The sequence below is a fragment of the Saccopteryx bilineata genome, chromosome 2, assembly GCF_036850765.1.
Source record: "Saccopteryx bilineata isolate mSacBil1 chromosome 2, mSacBil1_pri_phased_curated, whole genome shotgun sequence".
In the NCBI taxonomy this organism is placed as follows: domain Eukaryota; kingdom Metazoa; phylum Chordata; class Mammalia; order Chiroptera; family Emballonuridae; genus Saccopteryx; species Saccopteryx bilineata.
The window spans coordinates 378,000,368-378,024,776 of NC_089491.1; the positions used below are offsets into that span (position 1 = coordinate 378,000,368).

Genomic DNA, 24,409 nt, shown 5'->3' on the forward strand with positions numbered 1-24,409 from the left:
CTATCCCTTCCTCTCTCAATAAAATCAATAAATACAAAATTTTTAAAAAATCTAGGGCCTCAGTGTGACCTTGCTTCCCAGATCACCATAGGCTTGGCCACAATCAAGGACTCTGATGACAACTGCATAGAATCTGACTTAAAGCTCTAAGCCTTTCTTGGTGTCAGAGACTTCCAGATTCCAGGGTTCTTCCCCTTCTTCTCCACGGCTATCTAGTCCTCTAAGTCAGGGGTCAGCAGACGTTCGTCAAGTCACAGACAGTAAACACTAGAGGCTTTGCAGGACATGTGGTCTCTGTTGTAACTAGTCATCTCCACCACTGTAGTGTAAAGGGCACAGCTATATTCCAGCAAACTTCACTTATGGACACTGAGTTTGAATTTCATATGATGTTCACGTGTCATGAAATATTATTTTATTTTGTTATTTTTTACTTTTCTTAAGTAAGAAGCAGGGAGGCAAAGAGACAGACTCTTGCAGGTAGCCTGACCAGGATTCACCTGGCAAGCCCCCTACTAGCGATGCTCTACTCATCTGGGGTCATTGCTCTGTTGCTTGGCAACTGAGCTATTTTTTAGCACCTGAGGTGAGGCCATGGGGTATCCTTAGTGCCCAGGGCCAACTTGCTCCAATCAAGCCATGGCTGCAGGAGGGGAAAAGAGAGAGAAAGGAGAGGGGGAGGGGTAAAGAAGCTGATGGTTGCTTCTCCTGTGTGCCATGACTGGTAATTTAGCCCAGGACATCCACATGCTGGGCCAATGGTCTACCACTGTGCCAACCGGCCAGGGCCTAAAATACTAAAATACAATATTATTCTTTTTTAAAAAATATTTTCCCAACCATTAAAAAGGGTAAAAATCATTGTTAGCTCATGAGTTATGTAAAAAGCAAGTGGTAGGATATACTTGGCCCACGGGTCATATATACGATATATAGTTTGCTAGTTCCTGACCAAAGTGCTTGCCATTCATTCAGCCAAATTTAGACAGTGCAAGCTTTTCCTCAATCACGGCTTTTCTGGCTAATCCAGGTGGTCTGTCCTGTCCTCCAAGAATGTGTACAGCTCTAAGCTCCTCCAGGGTCTCTTTGTCCTTTCAGCCTCACTCTCTCTCCCAAAGTGGCTCGATTGGAGGGTGCTGGAAAGACTCCCTCCTTCCGCACCACCCAGAGGCGTTTTCTTTCATCTATGAACTGGTCTCCCCAGCCCAGGACATTTCCAGCCTTCCTTTCTTCCAGCTCTGCGCATCGAGGCCTTGCCAAAGCATCCCAGTCATTGCCTTTTTTTGTGTTCAATTCTCAGGCCCTGTGTTGCCAGAGTTCCAGAGCCAACGTCCTTTTTATAAAGGAAGACTTAAACACAAGGAAAGCTAGGAGGAGGTCAGCCAGAGGTCAATTCCTGGGGAAGAGGGATCTTAAGTTGGGCTTGGGACAGGGATTGAAAAAGGGAGAAGAGATTTTAATAACTATGTATGGCACCAGGTGGGTACTGGGCTTATCAGGGTGATTACTTTTTAAAGTATATAATGTTTAATCGCTATGTCATACACCTGAAACTAATATAATATTATGTCATCTATAACTGAAAAAAAAGAAAAAAAAATTTTTTAAAGGAGGAGGAAAGGAGAAGTATACCAGGCAGAAGCAGTAGAGAGTGAGCTGTGGGCAGGTGACAGTGAGGGGACAGCCCCACACAGAAGCCATATGAAGAGAAAGAGTGATGAGACTGGGGTATGGGTAGGACATTAATGGAGGGTTGAACTGTTGGATCCTGAGGACCTTGACTCAAAGTAGCTTGAGGTAATTTAATGTAATGGTGTGTCAGGAGAACGCAAAGGCCTTAACTTCCAGCCCACATTCTCACCTCAGCCCTCTGCTCTGTATTCCTTCATCTAGTCATTCAACAAACATTCAGCGATTCCCATCAAGCGCAAGGCATGTTTGGCTCGTTAAGGGAAAGAAGAGGAAAGGGGAATGAGAATGTGGAATCCTGTCAATGTCCTGCACTCCAGGAATGTGGAGTAGGACTGAGAACACACCCATAACTACAGCCCAATGAAGAGAGCACTAAATGCCTCGTGGGAGTGTGGACAAGGAGTCCAGGCAAGGCAGCAGGGGACCTCAGGGGAAGTTTTATGGAAGAGAAAGAACTTAAGCTAGGGTAGGATAATCTGAGTCTGTGAAACATGGGGGAAGGGCTGTCCAGGAAGACGTGGCGCTGAGCAAGGGGGCGCAGTGAAAGTATGGGGGTAGGCAGACAAGAACAAGGAAATCATTGGTGCGTGCTTCCCGTGGGGGCGTTACTGGTGTTACCTTTGGGGCAGTTTTTGTTGCACGAGTCTGTCACGTACAAAGGAGGCCTTGCAGCATCCCTGCCACCTCCCCTCCTGCTCCCCGAACTCGGGTAGCCACACCCTTTCTACTTGCATTTTCTTTTAAAGATTTTATTTATTGGTTTGAGAGAGAGGCATGGGGTGGGGCAGAGAGTGGGAAGCATAAACTAGATAGTAATTGTTTCTCATATGTGCCTTGATCAGGCAAGCCCAGGGATTTGAACCTGTGACCTCAGCATTCCAGGTCGATGCTTTATCCACTGCGCCACCACAGGTCAGGCTCCACTTGCATTTTCAAACAACACTCCCCACTCTGTGGGAACCACTAGACAGGTGTGTGAAGGCAAGCAGCAAAATGGAAAGTTGGACTAGAAAATGAGGCCAGACCACGAGGGCCTCAAGTGCCAGGACAAGACTTTTGCATTTTATCGAGCAAGCAAGGAGTGTCCACTGAAGATTTTTTGGGGAGGGAACATGATCCACTTTAGAAAAATGAAGTTTAGAGAAGGATGAATGAAAGACCTAGGAGAGGTGGAGAATTCAGCTACAGCCTCCTGCAACCCCTCACCCAGGTTATTTTCAATCAGGGGGGGCTGCTTTCCCCACAATCACTGGTGGAGGGCAAAGGTCAGGGGAGGTCCTTTCTACATATCCCTGCTGATTGCTGGAATCTCGTATTAGAATAGAATTTGCGGCCCTGGCCGGTTGGCTCAGTGGTAGAGCGTCGGCCTGGCGTGCAGGAGTCCCGGGTTCGATTCCCGGCCAGGGCACACAGGAGAAGCACCCATCTGCTTCTCCACCCCTCCCCCTCTCCTTCCTCTCTGTCTCTCTCTTCCCCTCCTGCAGCTGAGGCTCCATTGGAGCAAAAGATGGCCTGGGCACTGGGGATGGCTCCTTGGCCTCTGCCCTAGGCGCTATAGTGGCTCTGGTCGCAACAGAGCGACGCCCCAGATGGGCAGAGCATCGCCCCCTGGTGGGCGTGCCTGGTGGATCCCGGTCGGGCGCATGCGGGAGTCTGTCTGCCTCCCCGTTTCCAGCTTCAGAAAAATAAAAAAAAAAAAAAAAAAAAAAAAGGGAATAGCATTTGCTACAACAGGATTTGTCTGACTAATATTCCTTTGTTGCTGTCTGTCTTTTGGATCAGCCCACCCGGGAGTGACCACAGTACAATGCCTCCCCCATTGGTCTACACTGGGAGAATATCCATAAAACCCAGATTTTAAGGGCAATCTTCTGAGGGTTTTCTCTTCCCTCCCTGTCCAGGGTCCACTGCCTTCTGTTTGTTTTTTTTTATGTCAACTTTATTATTTTTTTATTGAATTTATTGGAGTGACATTGGTTAATAACATTATGTAGGTTTCAGGGGTACAATTCTATAATACATCATCTGTATGTTGTATTGTGGGTTCACCACCCCAAGTCAAGTCTCTTTCCATTTCCAGTGCGTTCTCAGTAAGCGACCCCTTGGTGCCTGAACAAGGGAACTATTCAGCCTGACCAAAGGGAGAGGAAAACCCTCCCTGCTCTGCCCCTTCCCTGCCCAGGACAGGACATGGCTTTTGATCCACGGCCCAGAGAATCCCCCAGCTGATAAAGGCCCATTGTGGCAGCTTCTGGAAGAACCCAGAGGCCATCGGGGGACTCTGGGACTCAGCAGTCAGTTAACAGGACATGAACATTTGTGAAAAGAATTACTACTTGGCAGAAGTCAAGGCAGAACGAGGCCCCCCAGGCTGCCACTGGCACCAGCCCGGGCAGGGAGACTAACAGCAAAACCAGCAGGAGTCCGGCCGGACTGCGGAAGGACTGACTGGAGGCAGAGGAGCCCAGAAGCGGTGCGGGGCTCCCTGTGGACACCTGGGGCATGAAACCCAATCTCCCAGCCCATCGAATGGAAGAAACACAACTGCTCTTTTAAAATGGTACCGGGGAAGAGAAGAGCCCCCTGCCCTCACCCCCCAGAAGGGTGTCCAAAGCCATAAACGGCAGGAAAGGAGGACAGCTGCACCGAAAGCTGGCCTGGAACCTATTTAAGAATTACGCCCTTTCTGCTTCAGTCTTGAATGTGTTTGGAGTTCAGGCACCTCATCACATGCAGGCCTTGCTATTCCTTTTTATTTTTTTTTATTTAAATTTTTATTTACTGATTTTAGCGAGAGAGGATGGGAGGGAGAGAGAGAGAGGAACATTAATCTGTTCCTGTATGTGCCCTGACAGGGAATCGAACCAGCAACCTCTGCATTTCGGGAAGATGCTCTAACCAGCTGAGCTATCCAGCCAGGGCCAGGCCTTGCTATTCTTACTGTAAAAACACAAAAGTAAGAAGAGACATCCTGAGATAAATGGTGCTGGGGAGGTAGGTGGGGAGATGGGCTGGATGGGAGGCTGGTGGGAGTACCCAGCAGGACGAAGCCGTGGTGGGGGGTTTGAGGTTCAGCGGAGGGTCAGGAGCCCTGTGCACACGTGTCTGCGGGGAGGATGGGAAGGGCTTCTTTCTGCTGAGGCCCTGGGAGGGGAGCGGCGTGCAGGGATGGGAGAACTCAGTCCCCAGACCCATTCCAAATCCATGCATCTCCCCCATCTCTCTCAGCGGACAGCTGGCCTCATCACTTAAAAGAGGAAATGCAGAATGGAAGTCAGGGATCCCCGCCACGACCAGGTGCTGGGCCCAGGGGTTAAACTGAGAGCAGAGGTGAAAGCAGTCAATGTGAGCACGCTCGTTTCCACTCTGTTCCTGAAGGGCTTGGAGGGGGGTGAGGGGCCCGGCTCACCTCTCCATCATTCTGCTTTCCCTCCCCCATCCCGCATGCATAACCATGGCCTTCTCCAAGCTCATTTCTACATCAAAGCAAAATAAACCCACAGCAGAAGCCATCTAATGTACATAAAAATCAAACTAGAGCACATCGAGGGCTGTCACACACATGTATTTTGTCAGCCACTTCCCTTGTCAGGGGAATGCCGCTGACAGTTGGTGGGCAGGCCTGCAGCTCCCAGTTAGCAGTGGTACCAAAGCCACAGGAGAGTTAATGACCTCCACTCACCGGCACCCACTAAGAGCCCATCTCATGACAAACCTCACCTAATAATACCACTGAAAATCGGTTCCGGTGGGGATGGGTCTGGAACACAACTGTTTTCTGAAGCTCACGCGTTTTCTGCCTTGCTGGAGATTTTGTCCCAGCTGGCGATACACACATGTGCACACAAAACCTGCTAGAACACTCTGTTCAGATCCCATGGCTCCCACAAACCAAAGAACAAACTCAGAAGACCGAGCTGGAAGGTCTGGGTAGCATTTATTGACAGCAGTTTACACGCATTTGTTTTCTTCCCATGGTCGTTTCCTTCAAAGCCCAGGCGCAGAGCCCCGTAGAAGGGCAGCCTCGGGACGAGGGCCAGGAACGCAGGATGCATACGTCCTTGGCAGGCACGCTCGGCCCCGACAGGATGCAATCCTTCAAGACGGAATTCCACTGGGTATTGGAGAGACACCAAGGTGGGGGGTGGAGAGGAAGTCTTCCCCCGGACTCACATCTCAGTCCAGGCTGACTCGCTCCCAGTCCAAGTCCATCCATTTTAGGACCCTTGGGGGGCAGCAAATTAAGCCCACCCACCTTCACGGGGGTAGAATTCTTCAATCCGTGCTGTTTGTGCACACCTGCTTCCGCTGGCCCCCGAGTTAAAGAGAGGCAACCTTACCGTAAGAGATTGACCACTTCCCCTCTGACCCTCTCAGCACCGCCTCAGCTGGGTCTGTGCAGCAACTGCTGGGAAAAACGGAGGCGTGCATCTCAGTGCAGCCGGGTGCCACCTTCAAGTCTGCAATGGGGGTTGGGGACCACAAGGCTACTCAGGCTGACAGCTGCGCTCCCCACACATCACGCACGGCCCCGCTTTTCTTCTGCCAATCACCAGTGCCCAGGCCCCAAAGACGAGAGTCAAGCTGGTCTGTGCAGGCACTTGGCAATTCTTGGTAGGGAGGGAGGTGAAAAAAAAAAAGATGGGTAGAAATGAGAAGAGAGTTTCATCTGATAAGAGTAATTAGAGATCTGACGTGATTTTACTTTTATTTCCTTCACTTTAAGCCAATCATGAAATGTCACAGTGATTCTGGGGCAGGGGGCAGAAGGGTGGCGATGCCGAGGACCCTCGGGGCTGCGGCCCGCAGGGCCGCAGGGGGCGGTCAGGGCAGGCCTCACTGCGGCAGCTGGAGGAGCACTGACTGCCCGGACGGCAGGTACGTGATGTTCCGCGAGCGCGAGAGCTGGTACGCGATGTCCTCCGCGGCTTCCAGCTTGCGCAGCTCAATCAGGCCGTCGCCTGCGGTCGCCAGCGAGTTGGCGATCAGCTCGGCGGCCTTGGAATCGCCCTCAGCAGAGATGATGGCTGCCTTCTTCTGCTGCTCGGCCTAAGGCAGAGGAAGTGGAGAGAGACCAAGATCACACCTCAGGGCATTGGAGGGCAGGCGGAGCCTCAAAGGCACCTTCCCTGGTTCCTGAAGGACCGACCTCTGGAAACTGTTTCCTCCTCTCGATGGGGTCAACAAGCACTGTCCACACCCACCCAATCCTCTCCTGTCCTGTCCCACCCACATCACATCACTGCAGGGATACATTCTGCCGGCTGCATAAATAGCTGTCCTATTTCTAAGTCTTCACTAACATGAATAGCAACCTAGTCCGGCCATGTTATTCTGAGCATCCCCGGCCAAGGAAACAGGAGAGAAAGGTACATCAACCCTCAGGCTCATCTTCCTCTCTAATCCCGGGTCGAAGTGACTTCCACCAAAACCAGAGTCGCTACAGCTCTGCAGAAGCAACAAGCATATGTGACACTCCCAGAGTTCCCTGTGAGCTAACATGGTTCCCCGCCCACAACCCAGGCACCCAGAATGAGGCCTCCTAGGGTCTGCGTGCTCACATCAATTCACCTGTACCTGCAGCGTGGGAGGAGTATAGGAACAGGCCAATAAAATTAACACAATTTTGAAACTGCTAGGCTCTGTGACTGTTCACTCAACAAATGTTTACTGAGCAGCTAGTATCCTCAGGAACAGTCTGAAGACATTTTCTGGGCTCTGAAGACAGGCAGTTTTACATAAAGCAAAAAAAGGTCCCTGCTCCTAGAGTGTACATTCTCTACAATGAAATGCTGGCCACCAGCCTCTCCCTTTTCCCCTGATTTTTAAGGACTAAGGGATGTCGGATTAGAGTGATTTTCAACCTTTTTCATCTCATGGCAAACATAAGCTAATTACTAAAATTCTGCAGCACACCAAAAAAAAAATTGGGGGGGGGGTCAATTTGACTAAATAAATAAATAAAGGTATAAATTTGATTCACTCACACTGGATGGCTATTGTTGCGTTGGCTGTTGTCATTTTTTAATTTGACAACCTAAGGGAAAAGAGGTCAGCGCCCCTGACCAAATAAGCACTGCACGTCTTAAAATTCTTGCTCATACCGGCCGAAAATCGCTGGATTCGAGTACCAATTCAGGAGAATCAGCGGTGGGAAGAAGGGGACAGCAAGGAGTAAATGCGCCTTCGCAGGCACCAGAAGACCGGCCTGCTGCGCAAGCATTCTGTGTCCACCGCGCGGGCACATCTGGAGGGAGTTAGCGTTTGAAAAAATCCAGTGACGATAGCGCATCTGGCTCAACGTTTGATCCCTTTTGCTGTCAGCTTTCACTGTGTAACTAGGGTTAAAAATGACTTCTCAGCGAAGCTGAAAATATTCCAGGAGAAACATTTTTATTTGTAGGAAGTGTTTTTGATCTTAGAGAAGTGGGGAAAAAAAAGACCCTTCGGTGATTTAGGAACAGAACTTCACATATCCCTGATTGGCCCCCAAAGACTCTGGAACCAATTGCAGGAGCACGGTCCCTTCAATCCCCTTCCAATGATCCCGGAAGAAGAGATGACAGATGATGAATTTCCAGGCCACCCAGCTAATGGGGAGGCTGAGCTCAGGAGAAAGGGACAAGAGGCTCCTGCCATCTGGTTGAACACTCACCTTTTCCACCACGAATCTGGCCCTCTCTGCTTCCTGCTGGGCCACCTGTTTGGCTTCTACTGCTTCTGTGAACTCCTTCCCGAAGGTCAGATGCGTCTAAAGGGAGAGAGTGAGCACGAGATGAGGCGGTGTAATTGCTAAGACAGCGTGGCTGTGAGGGCCCCACGGCCGACGGGAGGAAAAGCCCAGGAATGGCTCCAGCAGCTGGAGGAACTGCGAGGCCAGACTCTTCCACCTAGTATCTGTGTCCAAACTGTGTTTACACCCAGTCCTCGGCTGCCCGGTTGCTCCCATGCAGCCTGCTGTCACCCTCGGTGAGGCGATCTCAACTAGCAAACAGCCCACAGGCACCGAAGGTACTGACTCAACTTACCACCTCCCTAGGGGTGGAGACCTACGGGCTCCAGGACCCCCACCACTGACAGTGCTCTTCCAAGGCCCTTTGATGGCCTGTTTGAAGCCCCCCAGGGAGGCCAGATGGAAAACTGAGCCCGAAAGTGAGGGATGCAGCTGGTTCTCAGGGACTCAGCCCGATGCTGCGTGCTTATGGGTTAACCAGTCCCCTTTCTAACAGCACCTCCAGCCCCCACAGGAAGAGGGGAGAATGTGGATTGCAAATCATGGTATTCCTGGTGTCAGTTCTTCTGGTAAAGGGTTTAAAATATGGAGAAGGCAGGTAAAGCTATCGCTTAAGATGAGAGTTTAAAATTATGTTTATCCCTAGACCTTCCCTAATAACATAAATAACTGAGACTTGGCTGAAGTGACTGCCGCTAACGACCGTGCAATGGGAACAGATCTCAGAATGCCTAATGCATTCTGAGATGATTTACTGATCCCGCTTTTCATTCAGAAAGAAGAAATCAAGGGAAAAGTAGCATTGGTTTTGCTATCAAATTCTATTTGTTTTACTTCCTCTTCCACTCTCCCAACCTCTTTTATATAAAAACATCAGTAGCTCAAAATTCCTCCTGATGAGTAAATTCTAGTCCCACTGCCTTCCAGAACTTACTGCAGCTACTCTACTTAGGCGGCTCCATTTCTGGACCCTCGTTCAAAGTTTGGGGAAGACAATACTATCTTGAGAGATGAAAAATGAAATGTGCAATTAAGGAATGAAATTTCTCTCTGAGAGGGCCAGCCAAGGGCAGCAAATTCCCCACGAAATCTCATTTTCTTCTCACACCTCTTAGATACGGTTTCTTGTGGTCAGCCCACATTTCCCCAGAAAGGAGTATGTGGTTAAAGTCTAGCAAAACGCCAAGCTTCTCCTTAGGTTTTTACTTAGCGTTTGCTCACAGCCAAGGTGCTCAGGTTAACAGTGGAATTTCTGGTCTGAGCAGCTAAATGGCTGCAGCCTGGAATATTGCCAGTAGAGGGAGCCCACAAGCCCTTCCACCGCCGGCAACTGCCGCAGGCTATTGATGCAGGTGGGGCCGTGCCCCGCAGCGAGCAATGGGTGTCATGTAGAGTGTGACTGTTTAAACAGCTGCGGGGGAAACGGTGCCTTTCCCTAGCGAGGCACAGGAGAGCTGAACAGGAAACGCTCTACCTCACTACCTGAACAAATCACTCCAAACGATTTTCCCACCGAATCTAGAAACATAACCCTTCCCCTCACCTCCTCGATCTGAAATGCTATCCCGTCTGTATTGCTTTCCGTCTGAGTTATGGCATTCAGTGTCATGGCAATATACAGATATGCAGTCTCAAGAGCCTACCTCAGGCCTCAGAGATGTCCCTAGCCCCCCATGCCAGGCTCTGGGGAACAGAAGCATTCATTCACACTCTGTCACCTTTCACAGGGAGTTCCCAGAGCTCACTTCACTGAGATCCAGGCCCGTGTTAGGGAACTCCCACGGGTCAGGCTGGGAGGTCCGCACTAGGGAGAAAGGCTGGGCAGTTCCCTGCTCGCCCCCGCCAGCCTCTTCCTGTGTCAAGCAGGGTTAACAAGGCCTCACTTCCTGGGGAGCTCTGGGGAACAGTCACAGTTTGGGGATTGGAAAAACTCAAGGTTAGGTTACCCCCGCGGGTAGGGCCAGATGTCAAAAGAAAAACGTGTGGCAGAGGTGAGATAAAAGAGCCCCTGACTGAAAACAAGCCCGAGGAGAGGGCTTCAGACTGTCAACGTTTCATGCTTCCCAGTCTCACGTCTAGGGAAGTGGGAGGAGGCCCTTAGAGCGTGTACCCAGAAAGGGAGCCAGGCACCTCAGCGAGCCTGGGCCCTCCCTGCAGGCTCCCCAAGGCCCTTACCAAGGACACGTCATCCAGGATGAGCCCGAAGGTTGCAGCTCGCTCCGTAAGATCGTCGCTCACCTGCCTGGAGACCAGCTCTCTCTGGGTGATGAGTTCTCCAGCGTCAAAGCGAGCCTGGTTCCAAGGGAGGGCAGAGGGGCCAGTGTCAGGACGACGAGGGGGCAGAAAGGGAACCAGGAAACTGCCAGCCACATCCCAACCCCAACCCCCCCCCCCAAGCTCCTCCTGCCACCTCGTGATCACTGGGGGCCGCACTCCCGGCTGGAGGCGGAGGCCCCGGGCACTCACCACCACTGACTTGAGGATCTCCGTGGTGATGGACGGCAGCACGCGCTCGTCGTAGTCCTCCCCGATGCTGGTGTAGATGCGGGGAAGCTGGCTGGCCACCGGGCGGAAGAGGATGCGCAGGGTGATGTTGACGTTCTGTAAATCTTTGGGCGTGACGGGACAAATGCTGGAGTTAAACACAAAAGAACTAACATGGCCTTCTATAGGACCTCCTACCCCATCTTTGTTACAATGGATGCACGGTTGCCTCGGCCGAGAGCCCAGCTGAACACCAATTAGGAACTTCTTACAGGTTTCTGGTGATGACGGCTTTTCAGTAGGTCCCGGAAGCCCCTCATATAAACAAATCAGACATGGGGTGTTTAGAACACTGAACGTTTTAAGAAAACAGGGCAAGGACAAGAATTCTAGGGTGAGGCCTTTCCAGGGCCTGGCGAATGTGGCCCATGTCAGGAGCACGCTTTGGCGAGGTCACCGTGGGCTCGGCAGAAACAGTCCACTTTGGATTGGACCAACAGTCCAAAGGCCTGGGCTGCAGTCCCACTCTGCTGTTTACTAACTGTCTGACTTCACTAAGCGTTAGCCAATCGCAACTCAGTTCTGTAAGAATGGGGATGTCATCTGCCTTCCAGGCCCAGGGGGGGATACTGACAGAGAAAACAGCCATAGAGCACGGTCAAGTGCAACAGCTGTAAGAGGCTGTCAGAATCGCCCACAGCCCACTTCTCACTACCTGGCCCAAAGGACCCAGGGAGGGAAACACAGCTTCCCTTGACAATTCAGGCCTGCTCAGCTAAAGCACTACCACAGATTGCTTGCCGTCACCAAGAATTCGGATCAAGGCCACGGACTGTTAGTTCAGTCGGTTAGAGCATCGTCCCAAAACACCAAGGTTGTGGGTTCGATCCCCAGTCAGGGCACATACAGGAAGTGACCAATAAATGCAAAACTAAGTGTAACAACAAACGAATGCTTCCCCCACTCTCTCCCCCCTCTTGTCTCTCTAAAATCAATCAAAAAAACCAAATTGCCTGACCAGGCGGTGGCGCAGTGAATAGAGTGTCGGACTGGGATGCAGAGGACCCAGGTTCAAGACCTCGAGGTCGCCAGCTTGAGCGCGGGCTCATCTGGTTTGAGCAAAAAGCCCACCAGCTTGAACCCAAGGTCGCTGGCTTGAGCAAGGGGTTACTCAGTCTGCTGAAGGCCCACAGTCAAGGCACATATGAGAAAGCAATCAATGAACAACTAAGGTGTTGCAACGCGCAATGAAAAACTAATGATTGATGCTTCTCATCTCTCTCCGTTCTTGTCTGTCTGTCTCTGTCTATCCCTCTGACTCACTCTCTGTCTCTGTAAAAAATAAAATAAAAAAACAAACAAAATTTAAGAGCATGGACCTAGCAGCACCCATGAGATAGAGTCTTGAACCTCGCACCAAGAGAAGTGGGAAATGTATACACACAAGGCCCTGATCTCTGGGAAGTCCCTACCAACAGTTTAAGGTAGGTACAGAATGCATCCTTAGAACAACTGCACAACAGTAGAGAAAAAAACACCAGAGGTGGGAAGTTGAGAACGAGGCTTTTAAGTTAAAGTTTATGTTTGTCAATGAACCCCCCCACCCTAGCCTGGCCCTGCACGGGGGACTCCTTTCTCTCCCTTGTCCAGAGCTACAGGACATTTATGCCATACCAATTTACCCTGTCCCGTCCTCTGCCCACACACTGCCCACTCTAAAGTCTCAGTGCGGACGTAAGCCCCTCAAAGGAGCCTGCCCAGCCACCTGTGTGAGCGAGCTGCTCTCCTCTCTGCTCCCGACACGCCGTACAACCTCGGATCTAGTGCTCACCCCCCTACATTATACCCCGTTGCTCACATTTCTGTCTCCCTAGCTAGACAGAGCTCCTGAAGGACCCTGCTCCAGTCATCTCGGAACTCCCCCCACTGCCCTGCGCACCACAGAGCCTGGCACTGTCCCAGTAGGCGAACATCTGCTGAGGAACAGCACTGACAGCATCCAGCATTAGTGAGACGATAAGCCAACATCCACGTGACCCTGTTCTCTTGCTGAACTGGCACCTGCTACTCCCTCCACTGCCTGAGCACTTCTGTGTATAGGACGGGGTTCGGGGGGGAGAAGAGTGACAGGACTCATTTTAGGCTCCAACTAGAATCCGCTGTGTGTTGGACACCAGAGGACGGCTCTCAGGGACGTGGTTCTCGGCCTGTGAGATAACAATCCAAGGGCCTTGGAAAGTACGGCAGAGGGTCAGTCAGCTGCGGAGGCCACAGCACCACCAGAGACGGGTTTATGTAGTCACTCTGGGGAGCAAGAACCAATGGGGAGAGTCAACTGAGGAAGCAAAGGCGTACTCAGATTTCTTTACAATCAGATCACTCTATAACTCTTGAAACAGATCTTTTCTTTAAATTTGTGCGGTTGTCTGTGTGTGTACCTTCAGTATGCATTTCTTCCTGTGACTCCATGTACCACTCTCCGGGGAAAATATGCTAGGAATTCTCACATGCAGTTCAACCCCTTCTGGATCCCACCGCACCCCTTCCACCCTCTCTCCCCAACCCACAGGCGAGACTCACCTTTGCTACCAGTGATCACCGGCACGTTGCGTGGTCGAGAGCGGCAGTCAAAGATAATTGGTTTTTGTACCCAAGGGATGAGAAAGTGAGTCCCTTCCCCTACCACGATGTCTTGCACTCCACGGAACCGGTCAAAGATGACAGCTCTGTGCCCAGCGTCCACTAGGAATGGAGGATAACAATGGGTCAGAAAAATCCCCTCACCCTTTCACCAAAAGAATAGGCCCTTGAAAGATCCTTGGTGTCTTCTGCTCAGTTATCAAGTCTCCCCTCTCCTGCTCCATCTTCCCACACTTCTGGTCTCTGGAGGCTTCTAAACAGCTATGGAACCAAGCGGACTCCTCCCAAGGACTTGGGTAACAGGATCTATTCCTCAGCACCACTTCTCCTTGAAACAACTGGCTGCCGAGTTTCTGATTAGCCACCCCTTCCCCAAACTCCCATCAACACATTTCCAGAAACCCTCCCAAAACTTCTAAAACTCCCAATGTCCTCCCTGTTACCACTGTCCAACCTGGTTCAAATTCAACCTAGGGTTCCCAGAAACAGCACCCCCATAGGAGAATCCTGAAACTTGCAAGGTCCCCCTCTTTCTTTCCAATAGCTTGTCTCCTCCAAGGTTTCAAGGCGCTGTAGAGCTGTCTTGCTGATTCAGAGAGAAGTTGGTGATGACGATTACCGTCTAGTTATGCAGAGGAGGCCAGAAAGATGAGCAGAAAGTTGTGCCCCGTAAGCCAAGCAGGCTTTTCTGATCAACTGCTTTATGGACATTACCGTTGGTCCAAATTCCTTCACTCTGAAATGAATTCTCCTCTTGCCACACATCACATATGCCACACATAAGGTGAGTCCATCTACTGTGGCTTTCCAACAGTGAAAGCTGGAGGGGCTCTTAGAGAAAAACTAGTTCAATCTCACTGCACGACCAGTGAGAGAAGCTGTGACTTGCCTCAGGTCCACAGCAAAGCGGAAGAAAAGCCAACTTAACCCCCGTCACACTGTTAACAGCCAGACAGTGCATCTCAAAGAGACTTTCTCCTCAGTGACCCAACTGCAGCAGAGCAAAAGCTCCTGCTTAGAATAAGGTCAGCACAGGTGTAAAGGTCTTGCTGCGTTACTCCACACACAGGCAGCAGAGACGAAGGAGAGCTCCGTTGCAGCTGGCCAGGGAATGCCCGACAGCCTGCTGCAGCGTTTGGGTGGGCGGCACCACTTCAAACGAACCAGAGCAGCTGGCAACATCCAACTGGCAACTGGCTGGGAGGCTCCTTGGGAATAAAGGCTCTAAGAGAACCTATGGCCCAAAGAACAGGGGCTCTGCCCTGGCCGGGTAGCTCAGTTGGTTGAAGCATTGTCCTCACATGCCAAGGTTGTAGGTTCGATCCCCAGTTGAGGCACATACAGAAATCAACCAGCAGATGCGTGAATGAGTGGAATGACAAATAGATATTTCTCTCTGTCCCCCTCTCTAAAATCAATAAATAAAAACGAGAGAGAAAGAGCAGGAAGCATCAACTCATAATTGCTTCTCATAGGTGCCTTGACCAGGTATGCCTGGGTTTCTTTTTCTTTTAAAGATTTATTGATTTTACAGAGGGGTAGGGATGAGAAGTATCAATTCATAGTTGCTTCACTTTTACTTGTTCATTGCTTGCTTGCTGCTTGTTGTATGTGCCTTGACCAGGCAAGCCCAGGGCTTCGAACCGGTGGCCTCAGCATTCCAGGTCGATGCTCTAACTATTGCACTGCCACAGGCCAAAGCCTGAGATTTTGAACCCACTTTATCCACTGTACCACTACAGGTCAGGAAAAAATAAATGAACAAAAAAAGTTTAAGAATAGAATAAAAAAGCCCTGGCCAGTTGGCTGAGTGGTGGAGCATCAGCCCGGCATGTGGAAGTCTCGGGTTCAATTCCTGGCCAGGGCACACAGGAGAAGCATCCATCTGCTTCTCTACCCTTCCCCCTCTCCTTCCTCTCCATCTCTCTCTTCCTCTCCTGCAGCCAGGTTGGCATTGGAGCAAAGTTGGCCTGGACGCTGAGGATGGCTCTACGGCCTCCACCTCAGGTGCTAGAATGGCTCCGGTTGCAAAAGAGAAGGGGTCGGGAAACTTTTTGGCTAAGAGAGCCATGAATGCCACATATTTTAAAATGTAATTCCGTGAGAGCCATACAACGACCCATGTACGTTACGCATTATCAATAAAAATGTGGTGTTGTCCCGGAGGACAGCTGTGATTGGCTCCAGCCACCCGCAACCATGAACATGAGCAGTAGGAAATGAATGGATTGTAATACATGAGAATGTTATTATTATTTTTTTTATTAAAGATTTATCTGCGAGCCAGAGGCAGCCATCAAAAGAGCCACATCTGGCTTGCGAGCCACAGTTTCCTGACCCCTGCAATAGAGCAATGCCCCAGATGGGCAGAGCATCGCCCCCTGGTGGGCACATGCAGGAGGTCTGTGGTTTCAAACACATTCACAGACAGCAGTGCTACCATCAGGAATGTCCCATGGGCTGTGCAGACCAACAGAAACCCTCCAGCCAAGGAGCCTCACCATTATACAAGGCAGAATTCACCACGCCTCCTGCGACGGCCAAGGCCAGGCCAAACTTGCCAATGGATTCAAACACTTTGGCAGCCATGTCTCCTTCAGCTGGACCCACTCACACCTGAGAGGGTAAAAACAAAAGAAACAAGAAAACTTGATCCCAAAATACTCAGAGAATGCCCTCTCTGTCATGCTGTATTCAATTCTCAAGCTGGCTATTTACTTCTCCATTCCTAAGAACTTGAAATTATCCACTGAAAAAACAATGAATAACACTAAAGCTGGAAAAAATGTATTATCAATCCTTTTGTTCTTTTCTTTTCCTACCACTTAAGAAAAGAGGTCTGGAGAACCTGGTTCAAAAACGGGACCCAGGCATGGGCTTGATACCTGCAGGGAACTTAGCCACACACTAAACCATCATCTCATTTTCTGGACTAGCAGGCCACTGGGAGAGGCTGTGTGGATAGTTCTGTGCAATTTTGGCTTGGAAAAATAACTCAAAAGAATGTGCTAATTATGATTCCCACGGCAAAAATAACAATAGCTAACCTTTATATCAGACAGTCACTGAACTGCGATTTATTTCTTCCTCACACCAACCCCTGACGCAGATTATTATAGACGAGGAAACTGAGTCACACACTGAGGTTACACGAGGAGCCCAAGATCACACAGCTATTAAATGGCAGAATCAAGATTAGAACCTAGCCTGACCAGGCAGTGGCGCAGTGGATAGAGTGTCGGACTGGGATGCGGAAGGACCCAGGTTCGAGACCCCGAGGTCACCAGCTTGAGCGCGGGCTCATCTGGCTTGAGGAAAAAAAACAAACAGAAAAAAAAAAAAACCTCACCAGCTTGGACCCAGGGTCGCTGGCTCGAGCAAGGGGTTACTCGGTCTGCTGAAGGCCCGCAGTCAAGGCACATATGAGAAAGCAATCAATGAACAACTAAGGTCTCGCAACGAAAAACTGATGATTGATGCTTATCAACTCTCTCTATTCCTGTCTGTCCCTATCTATCCCTCTCTTTGACTCTCTCTGTCCCTGTAAAAAAAAAAAAAGATTAGAACCTAGAGGTCTAATTCTAATTTTTATTTATTTATTTATTTATTTTAGAGAGGAGAGAGAGAGAGAGAGAGAGAGAGACAGGGGGGAGGAGCTGGAAGCATCAACTCCCATATGTGCCTTGACCAGGCAAGCCCAGGGTTTTGAACCGGTGACCTCAGCATTTCCAGGTCGATGCTTTATCCACTGCCCCACCACAGGTCAGGCCTAGAGGTCTAATTCTAGAAGGCACAGCGTAACTCTTCATCATACGGCTTCTCAACATCAGGTATTAAGAATGGAAGCAAGAGCTGGGTGACATTCTGGGTCCAATATAACTCAGAGTAAGTGGGAAGGTAGGGCTGAGGCGGGGCGCGAGGGAGCTCGGTTGCCCTAACTACGTATGTAGAAACCACTCAGGCACTTAACTAATGCCCCGCCCCATGGTCGTCGTCCACTTCAGTCTCAAATCCTCCACCTTTCCTTCCCAGATCGTAACTCCTGAGACTACCTTGATCTCTCCTCGTGCATTTAAATATTTCTTTCCCAAGGCCAAGACAACCTGCCCTTACCATTCAACTCAGCCTTCCCATTTCTAATAGCTTCTGTATTATTCCTCACCCTGCCCCCATACACACCTCCCTTACTCTACGCAACTCCAGGCACGTCCTGGGCTCAATCCATTTCCCCTTTTACACAAGACGGACCCACGCATGCACGGTGCTAGTCCAAACTGCGAATAGGAGTGCAGAGAGGGGCTGCAGAATTGCACAGAAGCGGACCACGGCCGAACCCCTCCACTCTCACCTGCTTCCACTCTGACCTCCACATGAATTCCCCAGCGACACATAGTGCGCACGCGCTAGGCAGCTCCTCCTTTCTTCCCCGCCCCTTTCCAAGATCCGCACCCATGATTGGCCAGGAATAGCGCTGTGCGTTCTGGGAAGAGTGACTTTCAACCTTACCCTGGTTCCCGGCTCTTCTCAGGTGAACTACAATTCCCAAAAAGCCATGCAAAGGCTGACTCTAATTGGAAACCCTTTTCTCTTTGGTGGCAAAAGCAGAAGAGGCTACCGCAAAGCCTTTTGGGGGTTGTAGTTTGTTGGACGATAAATGCACGTGCTTATTGATGCTAGAACCTCCAGGGAGATGGGTCCTATATAACAGTGGTCCCCAACCCCCGGACTGTGGACCGTTACCGGTCCATGGGCAATTTGGTACCGGTCCACAGAGAAAGAATACATAACTTACATTATTTCCGTTTTATTTATATTTAAGTCTGAACGATGTTTCATTTTTTAAAAATGACCAGATTCTCTCTGTTACATCCGTCTAAGACTCACTCTTGATGCTTGTCTCGGTCACGTGATACATTTATCTGTCCCACCCTAAAGGCCGGTCCATGAAAATATTTTCTGACATTAAACCGGTCCGTGGCCCAAAAAAGGTTGGGACCACTGCTATATAACCCTCACAAAAAGCGACGAGACCCACCCCTAGTGGCAGAGATAGCCTGGGGGCAAACTGATGAAAGCACAAGTGGCACCTTGGAGAAAGTTATGGAGAAATGACCGGTGGGGTGAGACCTTGAAAGAAACTGAAGAGTGGTCTTCATTCCACAGCCCTGCCTGGAAAAGTCCTCAGAGTACTGGGACGTTGGTTGGCAGCACCATAAAGAACCTTAGAAAGCATCTGGATTAGAAAACGAGGCTCAGAAAGAGGAAGGGATTTGTTCAGGGAAAGCAGCTTGGCTTAGAGTAAGGTCTCATGGATTCTTTTTATAAACGTCTTATTGTAAAAGTTGAAAGAATAGTACAAAGAACCTTTGCATCCTTTACTCAAATTGATCAATTGCTAACAATTTGTTCCATTTGTTTTATAATTTGTTCCCTCCCTCTCTACTTCCCTTCTCTTCTCATCTCCCTCTTCCCCCCCTCTGTATTTTCTAAGAATACGCACATTTCTTTATATACACTGCTCACAAAAATTAGGGGATATTTTATCGTTTCGTATTCATTTTGAAATATCCCCTAATTTTTATGAGCAGTGTAACTTGAGTAACTGTAATCTACTTGCTTCATTCCAGTTTTGTCCATTGACCCAATAAGGAACTTTATAGCAACCCTCTCTCCACAGGATACAGTGTAAGATTAAGTACTGTATTCATTTCTAAGGTCTCTTTAGTTTCTTTTAATCTGAAAAAAAAAATTTCCTCAGCCTTCCTGTCCTTTGCTACTTTGAAAGAAGAAAAAGAAGAATGTTGTTCATTTTGGGTTTGATGTTTCCTCATGATTAGATTCAGGTTTAGCTGGGATACTCTGTGGCATATGGACACTTAATTTTGATGAAATCTGTTCCAGTTTTGGATTCTAGATGGGTTGGATTCTTTCAACTTCTTTTTCCTGCATTTCTACCCTCTCCTACCTGTCCCCATTTTTTTTGTCCTCACTTGGCACAATCATATAATCAGAGATATCCATGGAAGTATTCTTTAGATGAGATGGGTTTGTTCTAACCAGTCACACTTTTTTTCTCTCACTACTAGAGTGAAAACTCTATACGAGCTGAAAGTTTACTTCTATTCCCAGAACATAGAATACTTCTTGGCACACAGTGGGCACTCAATAAGTATTTCTTGAATGAATGAATGAATGAATGAATGAATGAATAATGAATGGAGTGGAAGTGGTTGCTTAGATAGACTGTGCCCAGGAAACACAGACAGGATGCTCTGGAATCCCACAGGAATAGCTTTAGTATTGTTTGCTTCTATTCTAATCTTACCAGCAGAAATGCTGAAAATATTAAAAGAAACCAAGTTTTGTATAATATTTTATAATTTTCAAGTGCAGCTAAATGATCCTACTTGAGTGTCATTAGAACCTATTGTCCCTATTTTAAGGAAGTTGAGGTTCAGAGCTTAAATAGCTTACTCATGGTCACTCATCTAGTGAGAGCTAGACTGGACTGGAACACAGGTCTTCTAGCTGTAAGCCCTATATTCATTCCATCTTCCTCACATTGTGTCCTGGGAAGCAGTAGCAATAGGAAAGCTCACGTAACAGGAGGGCATTGTTTGTACCTGTGCTAGTTGTAGGTGGAGAAATGGGGAGGATGAAGTATAAGAATATTGAAGAGGGCATTTGGGAATAATTTAATTGTGATGAAGCAAAGATTAAGGATAGAGCAGCATTGTTGCACCAGCTTTAGGAGTGAGTCCAATTCATTGCTACATAGAGCATTTCCCTCATTGGGTGTGCAGCTTGAGTATAAGAACAAATATATCTTGAATGGGCCAATTGCTTCATAACTACATAATTTTACTTAACCTTATTTTTATATAATCACTTTGGAAATGAAGAAATGAAGATTCAGAGAAGTCAGTAAATTGTTTACAGTCGCACAGCTGATAAATGACAGGTGATACCATAGCTTTTACTTTTCCAAGCTGTTGGAATGGATAATCTGTAAGTAATATGCAAACAAAGGTTGATTCTACTTCCTAGCTCAGTGTCAACAAGGGAGGGGTAGGAATTATAGCAAACAATTATAGGATATTTCTTTTCTTTATTTATTTAACACACATATATTGGAGCCTTATCATGTCCCAGACATTATTTTAGATGATTGAGATACATCTGAATCAGTAAGATAGGTTGTGACTGCAAGTAACAGAGTCAAATGGCTTAAGCAATAAGAAAATCCTATCAAATAATCAATTCTAGGATAGGGCAGTTTTGGGGTTTTGGTTAATTTAGTGGCACAACAGGGCCATCAGTGATGCAGAGTATTTCCATCTCTAACTACCATCTTCAGGTGTGGACTTTTGTCCTCATAATTGTCCCCTCAAGGTTGCAAGATGACTGTAGAAGGTCCAGGCTTAATGTTCTTACACCATATTAACCAAAGACCAGAAGTCAAGAAAAGACCATGTTCTATTTTGGGTCCCTTTGTAAGTATGAGGTAAAGTTTCCCAGAAACACCCACTGGACATCTCTTATGTGCTGTTGGGCAGAATTTTATCATTTACCTTGGCTAATTGGCTCAGTGTGGTGTGTGTAAGTCCCAGGTTCAATTCCTGGTCAGGGCACACAGAAGCAACCATCTGCTTCTCTACCTTTTCCCTCTTCTCGTTCTCTCTCTCTCTTTCTCTCTCCTCTCCCACAGTCATAGCTCAAATGCTTTGAGCAAGTTGGCCCCAGGTGCTGAAGATGGCTCTGTGGCCTACCCTCAGGTGCTAAAATAGCTCAGTTGCCAAGCAACAGAGCAGCAGCCCCAGATGGGCAGAGCATCACTCAGTAAGGGGCTTGCCCAGTGGATCCTGGTCGGGGTGCATGTGGGAATCTGTCTCGGCCTCCTCACCTCTCATTTAATTTTAAAAAAAAAAAGAATTTTATCTGTCCATTTCTAGACCAGTTATTGGCAAAGACTGGCATTGCCATGTGGGAACTTAACAAATCACGAGTTAACTCCTGGGATTAGGGAGGGGCCTGGCTTCTTCTTCTAAACAACATGACTGCCTGTACCATAACAAATCAAAATCGAGGCTCTTGTTAGCAAGGAACAGGATAGAAAGGAGAATGGATGTCGGAACTGCAGCCAACAGTGTCAGCCACAAGGGGTCAATTCTGGACCAGCTGGTCAATGAGGCTTCTAGCTCTGAGATGTGAAGAGATGAGGTTTAAGGAAAGATCTAAATAAGTGAGCCGTGGAAAAGGGTGGGTGAGGTGGGAGGAGAGTATTCCAGCGGAGGGAATAGCACGTGCATGTCAGGCACAGGCAGGGCACACAGATACATGAGGCCCATAAAGAGACAAGGAGCACTTTTTAGATTCAGACAGTTTATAACTTACATAGACACTGAAAAAGGAAGAGAAGCAAAAGATGCCAGCTCCTCCTGGCCCTGGTGTGGGACAACGTTGAAACAGATGGGGCTAGCCGATAACACAGATGTCAGCACACCCCGTTGCGGAGCAGCGAGGGCCTGGTGGCAGCCACACAGTGTTATAGTTTGCAACTCTGTCCTTAGTGGGGCCGCTTAGACATAGAGGCTTTTCCTTAGAAAGCCTCAGACCTTATGAGAACCCAGGGGCTATGAGCAACCATCTCACGGCGACTTTCCTGGTAGACAGGGAAGTGAAGGAGAAAATGACCTCACTGCAACTCCTCACAAACCCCCTACGTCAGGGGTCCCCAAACTTTTTACACAAGGGGCCAGTTCACTGTCCCTCAGACCGTTGGAGGGCTGGACTATAAAAAAAAAAAAACTATGAACAAATCCCTATGCGCACTGCACATATCTTATTTTAAAGTAAAAAAAAACAAAACGGGAACAAATACAATATTTAAAATAAAGAACAAGTAAATTTAAATCAACAAACTGACCAATATTTCAATGAGAACTATGGGCCTGCTTTTGGCTAATGAGATGGTCAATGTGCTCCTCTCACTGACCACCAATGAAAGAGGTGCCCCTTCTGGAAGTGAGGCAGGGGCCAGATAAATGGCCTCAGGGGGCCGCATGCGGCCCGCGGACCGTAGTTTGGGGACCCCTGCCCTACGTGTTCCAGGAGGATCGCGAGGTGTTCTGCCAAGACTTAGATTCAGTTGAGCTTCCAGTCTAGCCTAAGTGAACTCTGTGGAGATGTGTAAGGTTGCCAGGGTGTCAAGGTGAAGCCATTTCCCAACAATGCAAAGACCTTGAGGCAGGTCTTGTGGCGAGAGCACAAGGAGTGAATGAGAGAGTTACACAAGGTAGCAATTGTGAAATAAGCAAATGCCAGCTGCTGTAGGTTTTGCTAAAACGTTGTAAGTGTAGTGGGAAGTTCCTGAAAGTTTATTTCTAAGCACAAACGTAAATAATCCCTCTGTGGGGGAAAACAACCAGCCCCAGAGGAAAAACTGCGGATCCTGGTAGTTGGAAATCTGCAATGAGAGAGCCCAGGCAGTTCACCCTGGTGAAATGGTTCTTAAATTTTTTCATCTTAGGACTCCTTTATATTCTTTGTTTGTTTGTTTTATTTTTGTGACAGAGACAGAGAGAGGGACAGATAGGGACAGACAGACAGAAACGGAGAGAGATGAGAAGCATCAATCATCAGTTTTTCGTTGCGACACCTTAGTTGTTCATTGATTGCTTTCTTATACGTGCCTTGACCGCGGGCTGCAGCAGACCGAGTAACCCCTTGCTCGAGCCAGCGACCTTGGGAACAAGCTGGTGAGCTTTGCTCAAACCAGATGAGCCCACGCTCAAGCTGATGACCTCGGGGTCTTGAACCTGGGTCCTCTGCATCCCAGTCTGACACTCTATCCACTGCGCCACCACCTAGTCAGGCAGAACCCCTTTATATTCTTAAAAATTACTAGGCACCTTAAAGACCTTTTTTTTTTTTTTTTGTATTTTTCTGAAGCTGGAAACGGGGAGAGACAGTCAGACAGACTTCCACATGCGCCCGACCAGGATCCACCCGGCACGCCCACCAGGGGGCGACGCTCTGCCCACCAGGGGGCGATGCTCTGCCCCTCCGGGGCGTCGCTCTGCCGCTACCAGAGCCACTCTAGCTCCTGGGGCAGAGGTCAAGGAGCCATCCCCAGCGCCTGGGCCATCTTTGCTCCAATGGAGCCTTGGCTGCGGGAGGGGAAGAGAGAGACAGAGAGGAAGGGGGGGGGTGGAGAAGCAAATGGGCGCTTCTCCTATGTGCCCTGGCCGGGAATCGAACCCGGGTCCCCCGCACGCCAGGCCGACGCTCTACCGCTGAGCCAACCGGCCAGGGCCTTAAAGACCTTTTGAAACAGATTTTATATATTTACAATTAAAATGAAAAATTAAAAATTTTTACGTATTTTAAAATAATTATAAACTCATTTTGTGTTAACCTAATTTTATGAAAAATAACTATGGTTTCCCAAACATAAATATTCAGGGAGAGGAGTGGCATTGTTTTACACTTTTGCAAATCTGGGGTTCTTCGTTCATTCTGCTGTGCCCTCACAAGTCAGGTAGCCTGTGGAAGACCCTACAGTACTCTCAGGAAAATGAGAGTGAAAAAGGAAAGTAATGATTTGGTAGGTCCATCAAAATAATTTTGACTTTTAAGTACCTCCTAGAAGGATCTCAAGGACCCCAGGGTGACCTGGACCACTAGCAGAAAGCCACTACCTTAGAGTGACACCATTCCTGGACAAGCACTCATACACTCATGCACACAAGGTTGCCAACCGGCTTTTCAGTCCGTGTATTACTTGGTATATTAGCTAGAGCAAAGTTATGTTGCTATACTAAGGTCCTAAAATACAGAAAGATAAGAAGATAAAGGTGA

The 24,409-nt window shown here is 48.7% G+C and overlaps 1 protein-coding gene across 3 annotated transcripts; it reads right to left on the reverse strand.

Moving 5' to 3' along the window:
* Nucleotides 1-6,383: 6,383 nt before the first annotated feature.
* PHB1 (prohibitin 1) lies at nucleotides 6,384-17,967 on the reverse strand. Of its 3 annotated transcripts, XM_066263893.1 has the most exons (8): nucleotides 17,898-17,925; nucleotides 16,899-17,090; nucleotides 16,051-16,165; nucleotides 13,490-13,651; nucleotides 10,892-11,034; nucleotides 10,601-10,717; nucleotides 8,348-8,443; nucleotides 6,384-6,741 (listed from the first exon to the last, which is right to left on the reverse strand). In XM_066263893.1, the coding sequence occupies exons 3-8, from the start codon at nucleotides 16,136-16,138 to the stop codon at nucleotides 6,529-6,531; spliced, it is 819 nt and encodes a 272-aa protein (XP_066119990.1). In that variant the 5' UTR covers nucleotides 16,139-16,165; nucleotides 16,899-17,090; nucleotides 17,898-17,925; the 3' UTR covers nucleotides 6,384-6,528. The 3 variants fall into 3 exon arrangements, with proteins under 3 accessions (XP_066119990.1, XP_066119989.1, XP_066119991.1); XM_066263892.1 differs by lacking the exon at nucleotides 16,899-17,090 and having other exon boundaries at nucleotides 17,898-17,967; XM_066263894.1 differs by lacking the exons at nucleotides 16,899-17,090; nucleotides 17,898-17,925 and adding an exon at nucleotides 17,729-17,890.
* Nucleotides 17,968-24,409: the final 6,442 nt, after the last annotated feature.